The sequence below is a fragment of the Apteryx mantelli genome, chromosome 4 (genome assembly GCF_036417845.1).
Source record: "Apteryx mantelli isolate bAptMan1 chromosome 4, bAptMan1.hap1, whole genome shotgun sequence".
Classification (NCBI taxonomy): Eukaryota; Metazoa; Chordata; class Aves; order Apterygiformes; family Apterygidae; genus Apteryx; species Apteryx mantelli.
In genome coordinates, this window is record NC_089981.1 from 72,958,196 (window position 1) to 72,976,286 (window position 18,091).

General features: G+C 41.6%; 1 protein-coding gene across 1 annotated transcript in view; it reads right to left on the minus strand.

The window, feature by feature from the left end:
• Positions 1 to 1,051: 1,051 nt before the first annotated feature.
• Positions 1,052 to 18,091, minus strand: part of PRIMA1 (proline rich membrane anchor 1) — a 54,578-nt gene continuing 37,538 nt past the window's right edge. Inside the window, exon 4 of the mRNA XM_067295622.1 lies at positions 1,052 to 1,151. Coding sequence (XP_067151723.1) covers positions 1,052 to 1,151 — 100 coding nt within the window. The remainder of the gene's footprint in view (positions 1,152 to 18,091) is intronic.

Here is an 18,091-nt window from a genome sequence, read left to right on the forward strand (position 1 = left end):
ATGGTCCTCTAAGCCAGACCTAACGATGTCCTTGGTGGGTCAGTTCTGGAGACTCAATGCTTTCAAGAAACAACACCTATCAGTGAATGTAGAGGACTTCTTTTTCAAAGTGCTGCTAGTCCTTTCAACACAATTCCGCCCAAATAGTCACTTCAAAATGTAAACAAAATCTTTCCTGGAGGGGTCCCTGGCAAATCAGTGTGATGCAAACACAGAGAAATGTAGAATTTCATAAAGAAAAAAACTTGTTAAAGATAAAAAATAAAATGTGATGCTAAAAAGGAGGCTGATTATGAAGTAGTAATGTTCAAAGCACCTCTTAATATTATGTCTCTTTCATTAGCAATGCTAATTGCTAAGATCATATATCTTGATTTCTTTTGCCTGGAAAGTCTTCAGCCATGGAAATTGCATAGTCACGAGACTGCAGATGAATTTCCTGGGTTAAGTCACAAGTTCATGCAATTTTTGGTTGCTTGATGGCTTAACAGAAACCTTTTCCCCTTTTTTAATAACAAAATAATAGGAATGATAAGAATGAATGAACTAAGCATACAAAGCTGCTAGCTTGTAAGTGAAAGCACTGCACAGGCTGGAGAAGCATGTAGGCGGCAACTTCCACCCTTGAATCTCAGACCCACTTATAATAAGTTGCTGCCACTCTGGTAGATCACCTCTCCATCAAAAGATCCTATTTAAGCAGCTTTTGCTTAATCAATCCAAAATAAAAAGCGGGTGGAGAGGAGAAGAAGAAGAAGAAGTGGGAGTCATTGTGACGATGCTTTCAAGAGATGCAGCATGCAATGCTTATGCCTTTGTGAGGCCTTTTCTCCGGGTAGCCTACGTGGGCAAGTTTATCCTCCCTTGGACAAGCAGCAGGCCTGAAGAGCAGCCTGCTTTTCTCTTTTGAATCACTGATGCGGACGCTATTTCTGAAATGAAGTCCTTGGCCACAGAGCGCCTTTCGTTTCCTTAGTTCACCCACCTTGCATACTTTGTGTGTGTGCTTTTAAAGTTTAACACCTCCTGTGTCTTGAAGGGCTTTCAGGAATTATACAACTGCATTGTTATCAACTGTTTTGTTGTTCTGGGAGGAGGTCATTGCATATTCAGCTCGACTGGTTCCGTTCTCCTCTTTTCTCAGTGGTTTCCTTGGATGATCACAGGTTTGATGGTGTATAGGTGGGGTGGGGGAAAAGAAAGGACAAAGATAAATATCTTCTTTATCAATATAGTTTAAAAACAAGGACATTTAAGATGTCCTATAAGATTGAACTTTTCCACTCTATTTCTTTCTTTCTGAACACAGGTCAAATCAGGAGTTAAATTTTTTCATTCCTCATGATCTGCCTAGAGCATGTGGGTTCTGGTACTGAGGCCACATCATAGTCTGTTGATTTCTCCATGCCACTCAGAGCAACAGAGTGGGTTTTGAATCAGATGAAGGTTGCTGGAATGAGAACTCTGTTGTCTGGGCGCTGGTATGGTCCTGGCTCTACTACCACCTCCATACCTGGCATGAAGGGAGCCACCCAAGGCTTAGACAGCAGTTCAGTTCTTTTGGTGGTCCTAGGCCTCTCTCTTCCAAGTGCCACATAATTCAAACTGCAATGAGGGCGAATCATGTCCACTGAGGACCCAACTCACATCATAAAACCACCATGTTCAGTCACTAGGAGCAGGACTCATCTGATCAAATATAGATATGTACAGTTGTGATGACCACCCCGAGCTCCCTTTACAGTTAGTGGAGAGAAACAAGTAATTTTAAAACATGAATCAGATCTACTTAAAGTGGATACTTAAAATAAGTCAAATGCATTGTGCCCAAGGCATTCCTATTTCTTTTTATTGTCCTTAAAGGAAGTCCAATTTAGTAGCTCAGACATAAAGGTCCATGTTGTAGATGTCTGAGTTAGCTAAAACAATATGCTCAGTGACTGGAAACACAGTGCCTGCTGTGATCTACCGGTCCCCCAACACCAACCATAGAAGCATCCCCTTTTTTTTTTGTTTAGTAGCCACTGTCACCATTTGGTGACGCAGTCCAGACCCTTCAATAGTAACTGTGAGGCAATTCAGGAAATGCCCAGCAAGTTTATAAAACTAACAAGAATCTGCAAATCACTGAGCAAATGCATCTTATTTGGTATTTTAAAGTGACTCTGAAGAGAGGAACCTGAGCACAAATCCTGTAAAATACCATGTTATATCATTTAAGTGTATCCCTCACAACTTCTTTCCTCAAAAGTGGTATGATCTTTATTTAAAGCTGAAGCTTTGCATATAGTAAGAGCAAAAAACTTCGTGTTTTCCATACAGGTATTTCATATAGATGTTGGACCCAGATGTTAGTGCCTTGAGTTTAAGGTGCTTCTAAGGGCAAAAAGAGGACTAGATAAACAAATGTAATATAACAGTCAATCTAGGCTATTGTTTTTGACACAGTTTAATAAAAAAATAGCAATTAATACAAAAATAGTTAATGACATTTAATTTCAGCAGAGAAAAGCATTAGTGAAAGATTTATGGAGTATAAGAAGATAAATGTGTTTTGACTGTAATCACAAAGAGAATACTTCTCATTGTGATATCTTACATCCCTCTTCAGCTGGTAAGACTTAAGGCTTGTTAATATTAACTGTGATTCCAGCTGTTAGAGAACAGAAATGGAATTGGAAGGGAAGACTAAAAAGCTTTGCTGAACTCTTTTTGAGCAGTTAACATGCTGTGCCTGTCAGTATCTGACATAACTTCCTGCAGCTCTGTCTTTCATGACATTATAAAGCATCCATCCACCTCACCACATCTCTGACAAGAGGAATGGAGAATCTGATGGCAACATTTCTTGTCTCGTTTCTTCCTAGAGAAGAAAACTGTTGTGACTGTCTTTAAACTTCCTGTTTTCAAAATTCTGTGAATGGTCAACAAGTGAGAAAGTTTTGGAGGTTCCTAGTTTCTATCTTTTCCATCTCCTGCTTACCCCTTCTTTCAATATTTTGGTGTCCAATGTCTTTCTGCTCCTCTCCAGCTCCATTTTCTGTCCCTGTCTAGCCTTGATCTTCTTTCTTCACTTTAAAAAGTGCCTTCGTCTCATTTTTATTTACATTTTTTTCTATAAGAGTTTTCAAGAATGACTTCTTTATTCCTCCTGAAACTCTGCCTTTTTTCCTTTCTTCTCCCTTTTTGCTTTGTTTTCTCTTCCCCAAGAACACGTTTTCTCTTGTCACATCCCTAGGTTTGTCTCCCAGCATGAAGCCAGCATGCCATCTCACTGGGAGTTTCAGAGACTCACTTACAGTGGTGAGATCTCTCTGGAGACACTGCTGGAGAGGTAGCCAGTGATATCCTACAACCAGTACTAGATATGCATTGAAAGTGTATTTTTTCAGAGCTTGAAAACAGTGGAATGGAGATTTTATCAGGGTTCTGCTGGCTCTCTGCATCCCTGAGATCCTCTTCTGTCTTATCAGCTGCTCAGGGTTAGAGTTAGTAAAACAGAGCAACTACTTTCTTGGGACTCAGTGAAATGCCAGTTGGAGGCATTTATTTATTTGATTTTGGCAGACACTAAAGTTCAGTCTTGAGGAATGCTCCGTTTAACTCCTTCACTCAGTTTATTTCCAAGTGGATGACAGACATGGATTTTGGGTCAAACTTGCCTCTCTCTTATACCATTTAAATCACTGGCTTGATGGAGGTTTATGCACTTATCACAATGATTAAAATTGACCTATGTATTTAGATATGCAAAGTCATTTTGGTCTGTTGAAATTTTTAAACTGCCCTTTTGTGTTAGGGCACTAGCTCTTTTTGTGTCACTACCTCTGTGTGTCACTAGCTCTTTTTTCTCTCAGATTTTAACTTTGTTGAGATCCAAATATACATGTTTTTCCTCTTACACACCAAGGGGAACTCTTTTATCCCATTTTGTGACTGATAAGCTAGGTAATGCATGATCTTCTTACATGTAACACTCTAAGCCCCCTTTCAGAAGTAGTGCAGCCTTGTATTCATACGTTTCCATTCCAGTGTTACTCTTCATTAGTAAGATGGATGTTTCAAATTAGTGAGGAAATAAGCAGGGAATAAACATTCATGTCTGTGATATACTCACTTGGTGGCAGGCGAAACAGGCTGTTCACTAACAAGTGATTTGCATTGCTTTACAGTATGATTTTCTACACATTGTGCTTTGATGTTTAGCAAACAGACTGGTGCATTCTTCATGCAAAACGTCTGCAAATGAAAGGTACATGCAACTCTGCATAGCTTAGTACACGCCTGAAATGATGTTTCAGAGTCCATAATGACCTCTCCATCATGTATGCATTAATTTGCATGTATCCTACAATCAAGAAAGCATCAAATAGCCATTTAATAGCGCACTTCACATGTTAAGCTTCAATTTCAGATCAAGTTCTGATCACATTACACGATAAATCTTATTTGTCAAAGAAGTTCATGCTGGTTCTGTACCAGCTCTCTGCAGAGTCCTGTGTAAAGGTCAATGTAACAATGCACATTAAACAGAATTTGTATGTTCTGTCTTTAGAAGATTTCTTAAAGAAAATGAAGTTTTGGGCCCTTGATCACATTGAGTCACGAAAATCAGTTGGTATGTTTGACAAAGCCCTCCCTGTCAGCTTTTGCTGTTGGTGTAAATTTGGCATAGCCCTACTGTCAGAAATGCAGTTCTGCTCGTAGAGAACAAAGGGGGGGTCTCAAATGATTTGTCTCACATTTACACATTTAAAAAAAATCTCTTTATATGACTTTCTAAACAAAATCAGACAAAAGCTGAGAGGATTGTTCATTTAATCAATCAATTATTATGCCTTGTTACTCAAGGCTTATTAAAGCTTTGAGGAGGAGAAGACTACCTAGAAATGGGAATAAAAATTTGTTCAGATTATTAAATAGTAAGAGGGTTTAAAAGACACAACCCAGCCCCATGCAACATTCACATTCTTCCAGTTGCTTTGAAGAGAGAAGTTAGAATCAAAATATGACTTTTTCTGACTAGCTTGAACTTTGAGAAGCCCCTTTCCTAAGCACCTGCCTCTGTAGCAGTGTCACTGCTCAGCATCATGCCCATGACCAGCAGCCAGGAAGGGAGAAGCAGCTGAAGGTGGGACCCAGGGAAACCCAGCCTGGGAAGAGGGGGTGACCTTGTGCTGGCAGCAGAGAAACAAAGGGATCTTAAATTCACCTCCTTCTGGGGTTCAGATACCTTACTCAGCACTGCCAGGAGACGCCTGCCTCCACTTGCAATTTGCTGCCCTGATTTTTCTTCTGGGGGAAATACCTATCTCATTTCTTACAAAATAGGAAGAGAAAGTGTCATTTTTCTTTCAAAATGCAGTTAGAGGAGAAAATGCCACTTTGTTCTCCCTTTCATCAGTTGTTAGAGGAAATGCCCAGGATTCAGAAGACTGTGGCTGAACACTGTTCTTTCCTGAACAGTGGATACAAAATTGTAAACTGTACTTAAAGTTATCTGCAAAATTAAAAAAAAAAAAAAAACAGACTTGATGGTATTTTAAGTGTACCAGTATTAATTGCTAGTGATTTCTTTGACATTGAAAGCTACCAGGCACCTTTATATTGCCTTTGTATAGCAGGAACTGAGCCAAGTAGGCAGAGGGGGCCCTTGATCAGGCCCTGAAAGGAAATTTCACAGTGAGAGGGAGGCAAAGAATTGAGCGTTCCCTGAAGTGACAGAAAGCCAGGATGCAGCAGAGCCATGTCAGGACTGAACCGTGACATCTGCGAGCTCAAGGCCACCTGCTCTTGATGAAGGAGGAAGACGGACTGTGATAAGTAAGCAGGTGGTCTGATGAATGAAAAATCCTTCTGGTTTCTCAATCTTTCCATTAAGGTGTTTTTAGTAACATCTAAAGAACTTATCTATCCTTCAAAGCAGTTTTGCCTTGAGGTAGCTGTTATTATGAACAAAGTTACTACCGATTTCTACTAATGTAAATGCAGAAAACCTCACTTTTGTATTTCACAGCACAAGTCTATGCTATTGGAAAAGATAAATAAGAGAGCTGTTCTGTTGCCAAGCTTGTTTATAAGCTGAAAGCTGAAGCCTTGGTTTGTGTGTCTCTCCTGTGTTTGCAATGACATGTTTTTGCTTTGAGGAACATGCTGCCGACTGCCCATCAGCATCTGTGTGTGTTACCTGCCTCTCACCAAGACAGAGTGACAGCAGGGAAGTGGCAGTATCAGGAAGACAAAGAAGTATCACTTATACATGCAATGACTTCGAAGATATTCTCCACCACTAACATACTGATGATACTTCAGTAGTTAGCAACAGATAAAAAACAAATGATTTTCAGTAAAACTGGGTCTCATATGATACACCCATTTACTGTCTGTCTATCCTGATGTGCCTTCAGTATACAGTAGAAATATCCAAGTTACCATGTACCGGTAGAGAACCAATGGCAGCAACATCCTCCTGGGTTATAGAAGTTGTTCAAGAAACAGGGTAAATATTTGGTAAATATATTTTCACTTAACTTCATTACTCTCTGGTTAGGCTGTTATCAATACCTGTAGTAACTATGTTTAGAGGTCTTGAAGCCTTCTATCCTGGAAGCCCAGAGAAGATGATATATAGGCTATAGTCACATTCTAAAAGCATCTTTATTTAGCAGATACAGGATAGGAATGGAAGAATACATTTTGTAATGTTATTCAGTGATGTTACAATTAGTGGATCATTTCTCTCTGTGACCTGAATGCTTATACAAATGTAAAGAAAATGAAGGGAGGATGTTTACATCTCAGTAATGTGAGTGTTCATCAAACAACAGTTTGATGCATCTGGACATTAGCCATTGGAGGCGAATCAGTTCCTGGGACAGCAACTTATCAGAGATGCAAACTTGCTTTCTAAGACTGGTTTGTGAACAGGACCCATCCTAGAGAGGCTCAGTGCACTGAAGACAGTTGTTGTCTAGGCCACAGCCATCAAACTTTGTGTGCAGCCTCCCACTGCAAGCCCTGCTCGGGGACTGACCTGAGCTGGCTAGTCTGGCATTATGGCCCACGCATACAGGCTCATGTTTCAAAATCAAAGGAAGGGAAAATTCTCTGGAAATATTTTTCAGGCTCATGGAAACAGAGTCACATTCTGAATTTTCCTTTTGACTGTCTCACAGGGATCAGAAAAATTTCATCTGGGTATTTTTTATTTGAAAATGTAAAGACAGAAATTAAAGAAGAAACACTAAGGATGCAAATTCTTTGAAACCTTAATTTTTCTCTGTTAAATTAGTTAACAGCCATATGTAGACCATCAATCTGTCCAGAAAACAAGCAGCGTACTATTCATTACTAGTAGGAAGAGGTTACTGGCTCAGCTACCTCCCACATACAAAGCACATGTTTTACAGTTATAATAAAAAGTAGCTCCATCTGGACAAGTTTCAGCTACACATTCACTACTGTTCAACTGTTTGTCAAAGACCAGAATTCAATATTCTGAATCTCCCAAGGCTTTTACATGTATTCCCTGTAATTCTGTTTCCAGTCTAGTAAGTTAGGTAGACCTACATCTAAAAGACAAACAAACTGTCTTGCCCCAATATTTATTATCTCACTATGTGACCTTTTTGACTTATTCTTCCAAACTAGAAGCGGTTTGGAAGAGTAGGATAACACAGATGTTATTACCTGCACAGTTTGAAAGCAATATGTACACTGGATTACTTTCTATTCTAGACTTTTGTGGAGGTTTCCTTCCTTTAGCTGCATTGCCCCTTTGCTTTTTATCAAAAAAGCTAGGTGCCTCCTCTGAATCAGAAAATGCCTTTCTTTCCCTAGGGCCTGTTGAATACTTCAGTCTTAGCCAACAATCTTCGATGGTGGGTTGATAGATCAGATTTGCAGGAGGAAGGCAGCACAGTTTTAACATCTTCAGACCTTCTCTGTTTCTCATATGCAGAGAAGGGGGGGAGATTTGCATAAGTGCATGTGCTAGAACCATTATGAAAAATGGGAAAATCTCTTTCAGAGCACTGCAAGTTGTATTTCATCTCACATTTCAATAGGCTTTGATCTAGCCTCAGGATACCATCTCCTAAGTAGTTTCTTTTATTCAGGCTGAAGCCAGAAGCCTTGTTCGCAGGGGTATTTTCAAGACTGCAATTTACAGCTAACTCAGCTCTCCTCACAGCCATTTTTAGCTGACCAATTTCTGGAATATATCTGAGCAGGTTCTGCAGCATGTGGGCAATTTCCATTTTGGGATGTTTCACACTTTCCTGTGATAGTCAAATCCCCCTCGCTGTGCGCAGATTGACAATCTAGCCTTTGCTGAGTGTTTCTCTCAGGGGATGAAATATTCCATACAGAGCCACGCCACAGCCGTTCATCAGCATTTACAGGTTCTCTGAGCTTGTGTGTTCAGAGTGCAAGATGTGAGGGGCAGATCTCTTTCTGTACAGATGCATCTACCCCAGCCTGCTGAAAACACTTTGGGTATATCTTAAGGGAGGATTTAGCCTGTTCAGATTGCAAGTAATGGCAATAGATTGCTGAGCCATATGTGAAATTGAAGAAGTGGAGTTTAGTCTTCATTTATTTTAAGCAGTGAAAAGTCAGAGTAATTCCACAAACTTTAGTGGACTTTAGCAGGATTTATTCCAATGTAACAAAGCAAGATCTGTCCCTGGGAGACTAAGATAATGCAATCACACTTCCTACTAGGCCTTCAATTAAACCAATTTCATAATTATGCTCCTTACTTATCCCCTATACAAAACCAATCTTACAGAAGGGAGGCAGTTTTATTATCATAATACTGGACTATTAACCATTGTAATTGATAAAAACACCTTCAGTAACCCTGTGTGTCACACCCCATTCTTTGCACTCCCTATAATAATCTTTAAAAGGTTTTATTGACTGGAGGAATATGATTGATAGCTGATGTTATGCATCGGGTGTTTTCAGTGCAGAATACATCTTTGATACATTTTGATGACAAAAGGAAAAAAACTGAATGGGCCTAATGTAAAAAATGAGCTCATTTTGCTGGCCTTTTGGCCTGGCAAAAAGCCATTAAAAGAAAGGGATCAGCATTCTCTGCTAAGGAAGCAGTGGCAATGAATCTAATTAGTAATACGTGTGGAATGAAGGCACCCTTCTGCTAACAAAACTGAAACACACCCACAGGAGTGAAACCCTGAAATCTGAAGACACTCCAACCCACAATGTTATCCGTCAGCAATTTGAAAGATGGGGGATGACACTTACCTCCTTGGAAGGAAAGTTGCTGTGATGGATTAGTCGGGTACCATAGGTTATACTCCCAGTTCTGCCATGGGGTCCTGATCTCAGGGCTATCCAAGGACAACACTTCAAGCCTGGGGCTGAGCCTGTGCTTCTCATGTGGCCTTACACAGGTGCAAACTTTGACAGCCTCTGAAGCATGACAGAGGAGAAAGCTGGAGCTTTAGCTGCTGCTGTGCTTGACTATGTCTCTAGCTGCAGCATGTGGAGGATGGCCATGGCTATGCCTAGCAGAGTGTGCCGAGTGACTGCAGTGCCTGTGGGAATGGGGTGGCTGCTGATGAGCCAGGTGTGCTGCCTCTCCTTGAATGCCTGCCCTGCCACAGGCCAATATAGATACATGTGTGGAGCTCGGTTCCTGGCACACAATGATCTGCCAAGCAATGTAGAAACAGCCTGGCATTATCCATATGTGTGTAGTGCCTAGGTGACAGAGAGGGCTCTATTGCATGAGGCAATATCTGCCCTAACTAGTCTATAATTTAAACACAGAAACCACCTCGAATTTCTGTCCTAATTTCTTTTGGAAGACAATAAAAGAGGTTGAATTATTTAGTGTAATGAAAAGAAAGAGGAGATGGGATTGGTCTCAAGGAACACCAGAAAAGGAAAAGGGCTATTGAAAGAAACAGACTGAAACAACTGGACATGGACAAATTTAGTCTGGAGATCAGAACAAGGTTCCTTATTCTCAGAAGAATAATGGTTTGCTGGAGGAGGGAGCAGGGAGAGTAGGAAAGCTACACAGTTTCAAGAAGGTTGACATGTTTATGAAAGGGATCAAATGCCACAGTGACTACAATATCAGGGGACAGACAGGTTGATCCAAGGGACTTGTTACAGTCTCATATTACTAAGCTGTCTAAGCTGTCAAACTGAAGAATCAAAGAAGAAATACGGACTGCTTCAGGGAACAGAAACAATCACTCTTATATGAGAAATCATTTCAGCAAAGTTGAAGTACAGCCATAGTTTCACTGGGATTGATTCTCAGTGATCAAGACAAAACCTAAGATCACATCTCAGACATGGGTGAGTTGCTCAGCCACACCACCTGGGTCTGAGTGACAGCTAGGAATAGGTAACAGCTCAATAATGAAGGCAGTAACCCTTCCTGCTTTGCTTTTTTCCATTTCATGCAGCTCAGAAGGGGGAACAGAGTAGCATTTTCTGGAGCCCACCTATGAATATCCTCCAGAAAGACCAGCACACATTGGATACATTACTGCAGCACTGGTATGCTGCTGGCATCTCACTAATATCAAAGTCATGGGGTGCATGCAATGATGGACAAAAATTTAATCCTGCCCCCCAGATTGGATTGTGTGCACCCTCCACACTTTTGAGCCCAAAAGTTGAATGTATATGCATGTTTGGTCCTTCACTCTCTGTGACCCACACAAAACTGAGACGTACACATTCTCACAAGTGCCGGCATGAAGGCAGCAAACACTCTCCTCTGCTTTTCTGTCACTCATTGGAACAGTAAAACAAAAATATGAATGAAAGCTAAAACTAAGATCTTTTTTCTCTTAACCCCATAAAATTCTCCAGTCTTTTTGGAACAGATTGAACTACAACTATCACTATTCAGTACTTTCTATCTTCAAAGTGCTTAACAAACATTTATTAAGGAAACCTGGAGAAACATGCTTTTCAAGCACCTAACTCTATCAGTACTAATGAAGACCTTGCTCGCTTTATGCAGAAAAGACATCTGAACATATACATTGAACAAGGCGTAAGAACTACCTAACTCTTTCTGCTAAGCTGCAGTGAGGCTAGTAAAAGATATTTATAAACTATTACTTAGCTGGGCTCCCAGTTAGAAGTTGCCTTACAAAAGTATGTCTATATTGGAGGGGAAAACAGAGGAGAGAAAGATGCAAGAATCCTGTACCACATCTGCAAACTGGCTGGCCATTGCCCAGTGCTCTGGGTCAGTGTGGCCATCATTACCAGAAAAACATGGGGTTGTAATAATAAGGTGGCAGAGAGAGTTGATGAGCAAGGGCTACTCTTCACCACACTCTCACCATTTCTGAAGGCCAATCTGTCTCTGACCAGCCAAATGGCTGTAGATATTGCCATCCTAGGCATTGGGCTTCTCATCCGCCAAAAAAAGTTGATCTTTTAGGCTATTTTGTGCTCAGCTCTTTTTCCGCATGTAGATAACTACCTTGCTATTTGATCCCTTGCAAACACAGGCAACAGCTTGAATGATGGAGGTGATACAGACAGAAGAGCAAGGCTCCTGTTTAAATACTAATGGCTACTTTCTCTGCAGATGAACCAAAATTCTCTGCAGATTTTCCCTTATAGATATGTCTTTTACAAAAGAGTGTCTGCACCAAAAATTAATGCAAGGAACAGAGAAGAAAAACAAAATTTGTAAGATAAACTGGTCTTTGCAACTATGTGGATCACTTTGCATTTCAGGCAATCTATCCCTGCCACCAGCTGGTGTAACACTGCTGACTTCTAAGGAGCTACTTATGCATTTCACCAGTAACCAAGAAAAGTCTGCAGAGGCAGATCCTGCTCTTTGCAGGATCGATGCAACCCCATTTAAGTCAGCGTGGAGTGTGGTATTGACTGCACATGGTGGTCCCAGCCTCCCCACGCTCCAGGCATGCAACTGGGCAAATCCATACAAAGGACAGAGCAACCAGCAAGTCCTGCACGCCTTTATGTCTACACACAGATTTGTTTTTGTGCAATTTGGGAACTGAGCTTAGGCAGTTGTAACTGGGGACAATTTCTGAGGAAGAACTTGAATTCAGCCAGGCTCCATACTCAGAAGGACATAGGGGTCCCCAAGGTTCAGAGCAACTGAAGGGAAAAGCCAGGTTAGCCTTCAGCTACTGTTGCTTGGGAGTGTTAATATCTTTCATGTTTCATGCAACTCAAAAAGCAGACACCAGAGAAGGAATTCTCCATTTCCCCATCTGGAGCATCTTCACACGGTTGGTTTATGGCAAAGGCCAGAATGAGGAATGATCCTATTTTCCCATTCTTGCCAGTTTTCTGGCTTGCATACAGTTGTGATCAGACTCTTCACTTCTTTCTGTTAGTGCTTTACTCCATCACCTGGCATTTGTTTAGAGTTTGGATGTTGTGATACTATTAGGACAGCAGATCTCCACAAATACCCCTGACATGGCTATTTAGCAAACAGCTCTCTGAGTCAGACAAAGTGGAAGCCTTGTTCTCCAGCCCTACAATACCAGTGGGGGTAGCCACATGCACACTGACGGAGGTAACACCCAAGCAAAAGCGAGGTAAGCAAGTGGCAAAGCAGGACCACTACTAGCAGATGCTGGCTTTTCCCACCCCCAGCTCTGCCCACGCTGACCTACAGTGTGTCTTGCCTTCTCGGCAAGGCTCTCTTCCGAGCCGGGAGCTATGTGCTGCTTAGCAACCTAGAAGCATTATAAATATTTAGCAGTAAGTACCGGGGGGGCAGGGAGGGAAGGACAGAAGCAGCAGAAATAAGACCATGCAATCACACAAGTGGCTGTAGTACAGCTTCAAGGGTTTTGAGGGTGGGTCCAAGCAACTGTAAGTACAGCTGTGGTGTGACCAAGGAATGACGTAGCTCTGCATGGCAGAAACCTTTCCTGCAACCTTTGTGCCCTGGCCACTGTGGCTGAGTGGCAACGAAGACCACAGCAAGGCAGCAGGGCTTATAGTGTGACCTTCCTTCTGAGCAGCATGGATCACAGAAGCACAGCATAGTTGGGACTGGAAGGGACCTCTGGAGATCATTTGGTCCAACCTCCCTACTCAAGCAGGGTCAGCTAAAAGTCTGCCTAGGACCAAATCCAGTTGAGTTTTGAATATCTCCAAGGATGTGCTCTTTACACCCTTCCATCAGATATTTATAAACATTGGCAAGATCCTCCCTGAGCCTTCTCTTCTCCAGGCTGAATGGTCCCAGCTCTCTCAGCCTCTCCTCATATGAGAGATGCTCCAGTTCCTTTATCATCTTTGTGGCCCTTTGATGGACTCACTCCAGTATGTCCATGTTTTTCTTGTACTGGGGAGCCCAGATTCCCCAACGTCCCCATGTCTGTTGGTGTGGACAAGACCCCAAGCCTTTATAAACACCCTTTTGTTTCAGCAAAACATGTATACCAAGTTGTGACTAATTAGATAAAGGTGTGAAGCTAGTGCACATACATTACAGTGGGAAATAACACTATAGGGATCAGATATCTGTTTATGTCTGGCTGAGATTCCCTGCACAGGATGTAATGCACCCTACCACAGTGCCTGCAGTTCCTTGAGCTTTAACAGACAGCACCGTGCAAAGACTCTGAGCCCAACAGAGCGGCCAGGTTAAGGTTGGAAATCACTGGAGTTCTGGAGGTTCACCATTCTTGGGCCTCTCTTAGAGCCTTTCATCAATCAGCAGTGGTGACTTGGCCCTGTTGCCCTTGTAAGTACGGTTAGGGGTAACTAAATGGGACATGAAGAAAGTCAATATACCTATTCAGAAGAAAAAGCAGGGTAATGGAGAGGAATCAGGCCCATACTCTTCTGGCTTCCTCATTCTAATTTTCAGATTTTTCAAGCTTCTGCAAATCCACCGTGTCATCTGAACCCACTGGGAGCTGCAATTGTGTAGCCCCTGGAGAAATCAAGCTCAACTGATTTTACTCCAGATGCACTGGAAAACCTCCATGGAATGGAAAAGGGAGCAATAAAAGCACCTGGCAGGTTCCTATGGGGTTCAGTTTGTGCAAGGGGAATTTCTGGATGATACAGAGTTGGAGTAATTGATCTCCCTGCCACCCCAATACAATGAGTACGATTTCCTCTGAGACATAAAAGAGATTGTCCTGGGTGTCCCAGGGGTGCTGCTGGTGGATTCTTGCAGGCCATAACAAAAGCAGTCCTAAGACTAGATACTACAGATAATCATGATGAAAGCTTTCTTCAAATATCCCTACAAACTATGCTGGGTACATCTCAGTCACAGCTGTGGATTTTCACCAGCAGAGTCAGCCACAAGTGCCATCATGTCAGCTTGCAAAAAGTAAGACTTTTTGGCTTAAAAAATAAATGAATTTCTGACAAACAAAACTTTATTTCTTTGCCTTGTGAGGTTTTGAATATATAGGAGTCTTGAGTTTAAAGTCAGTTTTTAGATTTGTAGGTGAAGAGAACAGATGAGTAAACTAAAAACTGATTTTAAACCCAAGACTGATATTCAGATTACTTCAGAAGTTAGGACTTCAAAAAAACCACCATGCAATAAAAAACTCACAGTAAAATTGCTCAAATTGGCAATTGCCCTATTGATTTCAAAGCTTTCGTATCAGCCTGTATCTTCTAGTTCTGCTAGGGTAAATCAGGAATAACTATTGAAGCCAATAGAATCAGAGTAGCATGAGGATTATATTCTGGCATGAGTCCGTAAAACCCACCCCGACTATCACAGGATTGCACTGAGACAATAACTGTAGAATACTTCAATTTATTACCCAAGTTCTGCCAATTCAACATAGTATCCTCACTGCCAGTAGAAAACAGAGAAAAATAGCAGGTTCATTTGTGCTGACAATGAAAAGTTAATTGATCACAGGATTGACCATAATGCTCTACAGACTTCTGTTAGCATCTTCATTAATACATCACAAACTAGGAGTGAATAAGTGAAAGCGATCTATAAGAGAGTATTCTGTGAAACACTTGGGTATTTGTTTAATATGTTAGAGGCAAAAGCATTTGTCAGGCTTCTAGTGTTCCTGGTTATGAGGAAAAATGTGATACTTTATCCACTTATGACAGCAAACTTTCTCCCTAGTGGAATGTGACTTTGGTATAATTTAAAGGAGACAAACAGAGGAGGAATCCTCCCCTGTAATAGTTTTGCAAAGATGCGGTGATTATAAAAATCCCAGACTGACAGCCCTGGAGAACAGAGCCTTCTGCTTATCTGCAGAGCCACACACTGCGTGGAAACAGCCACGCAAACCTGCCTGCACAAAACTGCCAATGTGGCTTGGCTCAGCCATCTCTCAGGGCAAAATGATATTTTACACCCCTTACTCATCAGTCCGTGATCTATCAAATGAACCTGCTAACAAGTGGCAGCAATACTTTTCATATCCTACTCACTTGTCTGTCTAATTCAAAAATTAGGCCAACCATCTTTCATCTTGATGCACCCAAAAAATGTTGGACTTCACCAATTTTTAGTCCTCCTGTGCAAAATCCCCAGTGATGCCACTGAATCAGCAGAATGAATATAGCAGGGCTCTGGCAACTTCAGTGGGCTTGGATCAAGTTTCAAAGCTGTTCAACAGCTTGTCTTGTATATACTCCCCTGGAAATCATTGCACAACTAATACCCAGATTTTAGGGCTGATTGGAAGAACAGTTGATTTTCCTTTTACTAGTTCTCAGTTTTCATCAAACAGGGCTGCATTTACTTTAATAAGCAGTGAAAGCTTTGAAAGAACACAAGAAATTCAACAAGAACTCATTTCTTCATAGGTAAAAAAATGACATCTCATGCAGCAAGGAAGATTGGCTGCTCAGAGTATTTAATTTGTGTTTAGTAGATCATCTGCAAGCCACATTCCCAGGATGGGAGTAAAGTCACAGGGAGGTGGTTAGGCATGCAGGCTGAGCAACCCATGGGGGCCACTGGGCTTTGATCAGCAGATGCAGAGTGCCTGGCTGGGCATGCTCAGTGGAGTGGATGCAGATAAACATCAACATGTAGCCAGTGGAAAAGGTAATCACACAGAATTTTTCCCCAGGTTTTCAAAAGGCAGTCCTACTTTATCTACTGAGTAGTTACTGTCTTTCCAGCCATCTTCTGAGAATTAAAGCACCATTTTTGTGCAAAGCCTCCTAATGTTTCAGGGAGATAAAAGAGAGGTTAGCAGTCCCAAATCATCTTGACCTGTGTGTCATATTCACTTTAAAACAATTAAGTAAATTTAGGCCAATGTTTTGTTTTATCTCTGCACACACACTCCTTGCTAGGTAGTTAGGGCCCTGGAGAAAACACAGGACATTTGACTTCATACAATACCATGAGACCATGCCATGGATATCAATCCAGCTATGGCAGTGGTCTTCAGGCTATTATAAAGTGCTTTGAAATTGGAAAGCATTGTGTTCTTGCAATTAGTAATGATGCTGGACTAGACTGTGCATGACCTCTGTGCTTCTGGTAAGAGATGGCCACACAGAGGTGTAGTTCTTGTTCTTCAGATGAATGAGGGCTACAAAATGGGGTGGGGAGAAATGCAGGGCCATGGTCTGCCGAGTGGGACATACCCCTTGCACCTTGGGATGCATTCTTCCATGTGTAGTGCCTCATCACAGTCCTCTCTCCCACTTTTTGTCAAAAAAATACCACTGTGTCTTCCCTTATAGGCACCCTGCCTCATTTTGTTAACGAAAATCAACTTCCTAAACAGTGCTCCTGCTACTGAAACTAGACCTTGCAATATATGGAGTCCATAAATCATACAACTAATGCTGAATACCCTAGAAAATACTGAGGAATGAATTTCGAGACAGTTTACATCTGACCTGCCATTTTATTTCAATGCAATCTTTTCTTCTACTTAAATATTATTTGAAGGTGAACTCAGCAGCTATTTAAGGAAGTGCATATGCAGGCATTTATAGTACCCTTCTCACAGGCTGTGGGACACATACAAAACTGTTGTGCCTTGACAAAGTTAGAATAGTGAGCAAAAGGTACATCATGTGAAACATAGCCATCATCAGCCTTTCTTTGCTGACTTAGCAAGCAGGCTCTTTCTCAGCAAGCCCTGTGATATACAGCTGAGAACACAGTTATCCATCCTATTGAAAATCCTGCAGAGACAAGGAATAGCATCCCTAGGCAAAATGGGCTGCTTACAGGTCACCTCGGACCATATGGATGTGCTGGAGGTATTTAATACAGATTCTTCAGATGTTGGAAAACCATTCCAGGTGCCTCCTACCAGCCTCTGTACCTCGAGCATCACCTGGCATGGAGACTTGGATGCTCAGCTCTACTACTGCCTTCATGGTTTGGGAGATGGCTTCAGTATCTTAATTTTATACAGGGATCCAGAGGCTGGGTCCCCTGCCCCCCACTTTTATGGAAATATCCTACTCCCCTCATAATAAGACTCCAATGTGCCAGTGAGCTACAGAAATAGGATTACATAATGCAGGTCCCTCTCTCCCCTATTTCAGCTGTTTATTGACCAAACAACTCTCGTTAATCCTCTTTACTGTGTTTACTCCCCACTTCCCTCCAGTCTTACTGTCTTACTATGACTGAGGTGCTTACATTATAAGGGGATGTTGAGAAAAGCTTAAGAGACAGCTACCTCCAGAGGTGATTAAAATGAATAGAGCTCCACTGATTTTTTTTTTTTTTTTTGAAGCTACACTGATTTACACCAGCTGAAGGTCTGTTAAGGCTGCTTACCTTCACAGTTCACTTGCCTGAGTCCAGTCCACAAACCATGTAATGCTGGAATGATCCAGCTTCTTCCAGTCTACGCTAATTTATGAATTGTTCTCGGACAATCTGCTTCTACTTTTTGGCCACAGTTTTCTGGGCAAAGAGAAAGAACAGCAGGTTTTTGCAGAGAGAGAGAAATGCTAGAGAAATACCTGAAGGTATTCTAGGTTTTGAACTGATTATTCACTTGCTCATTTAGACATGCTATTTGTTACAGAAATCTCTGGCTGTGGGATCACTTTCCTAACCTGCAAAGGAGCAGAGAACTCCCACTGCTTATTATGGATCTGA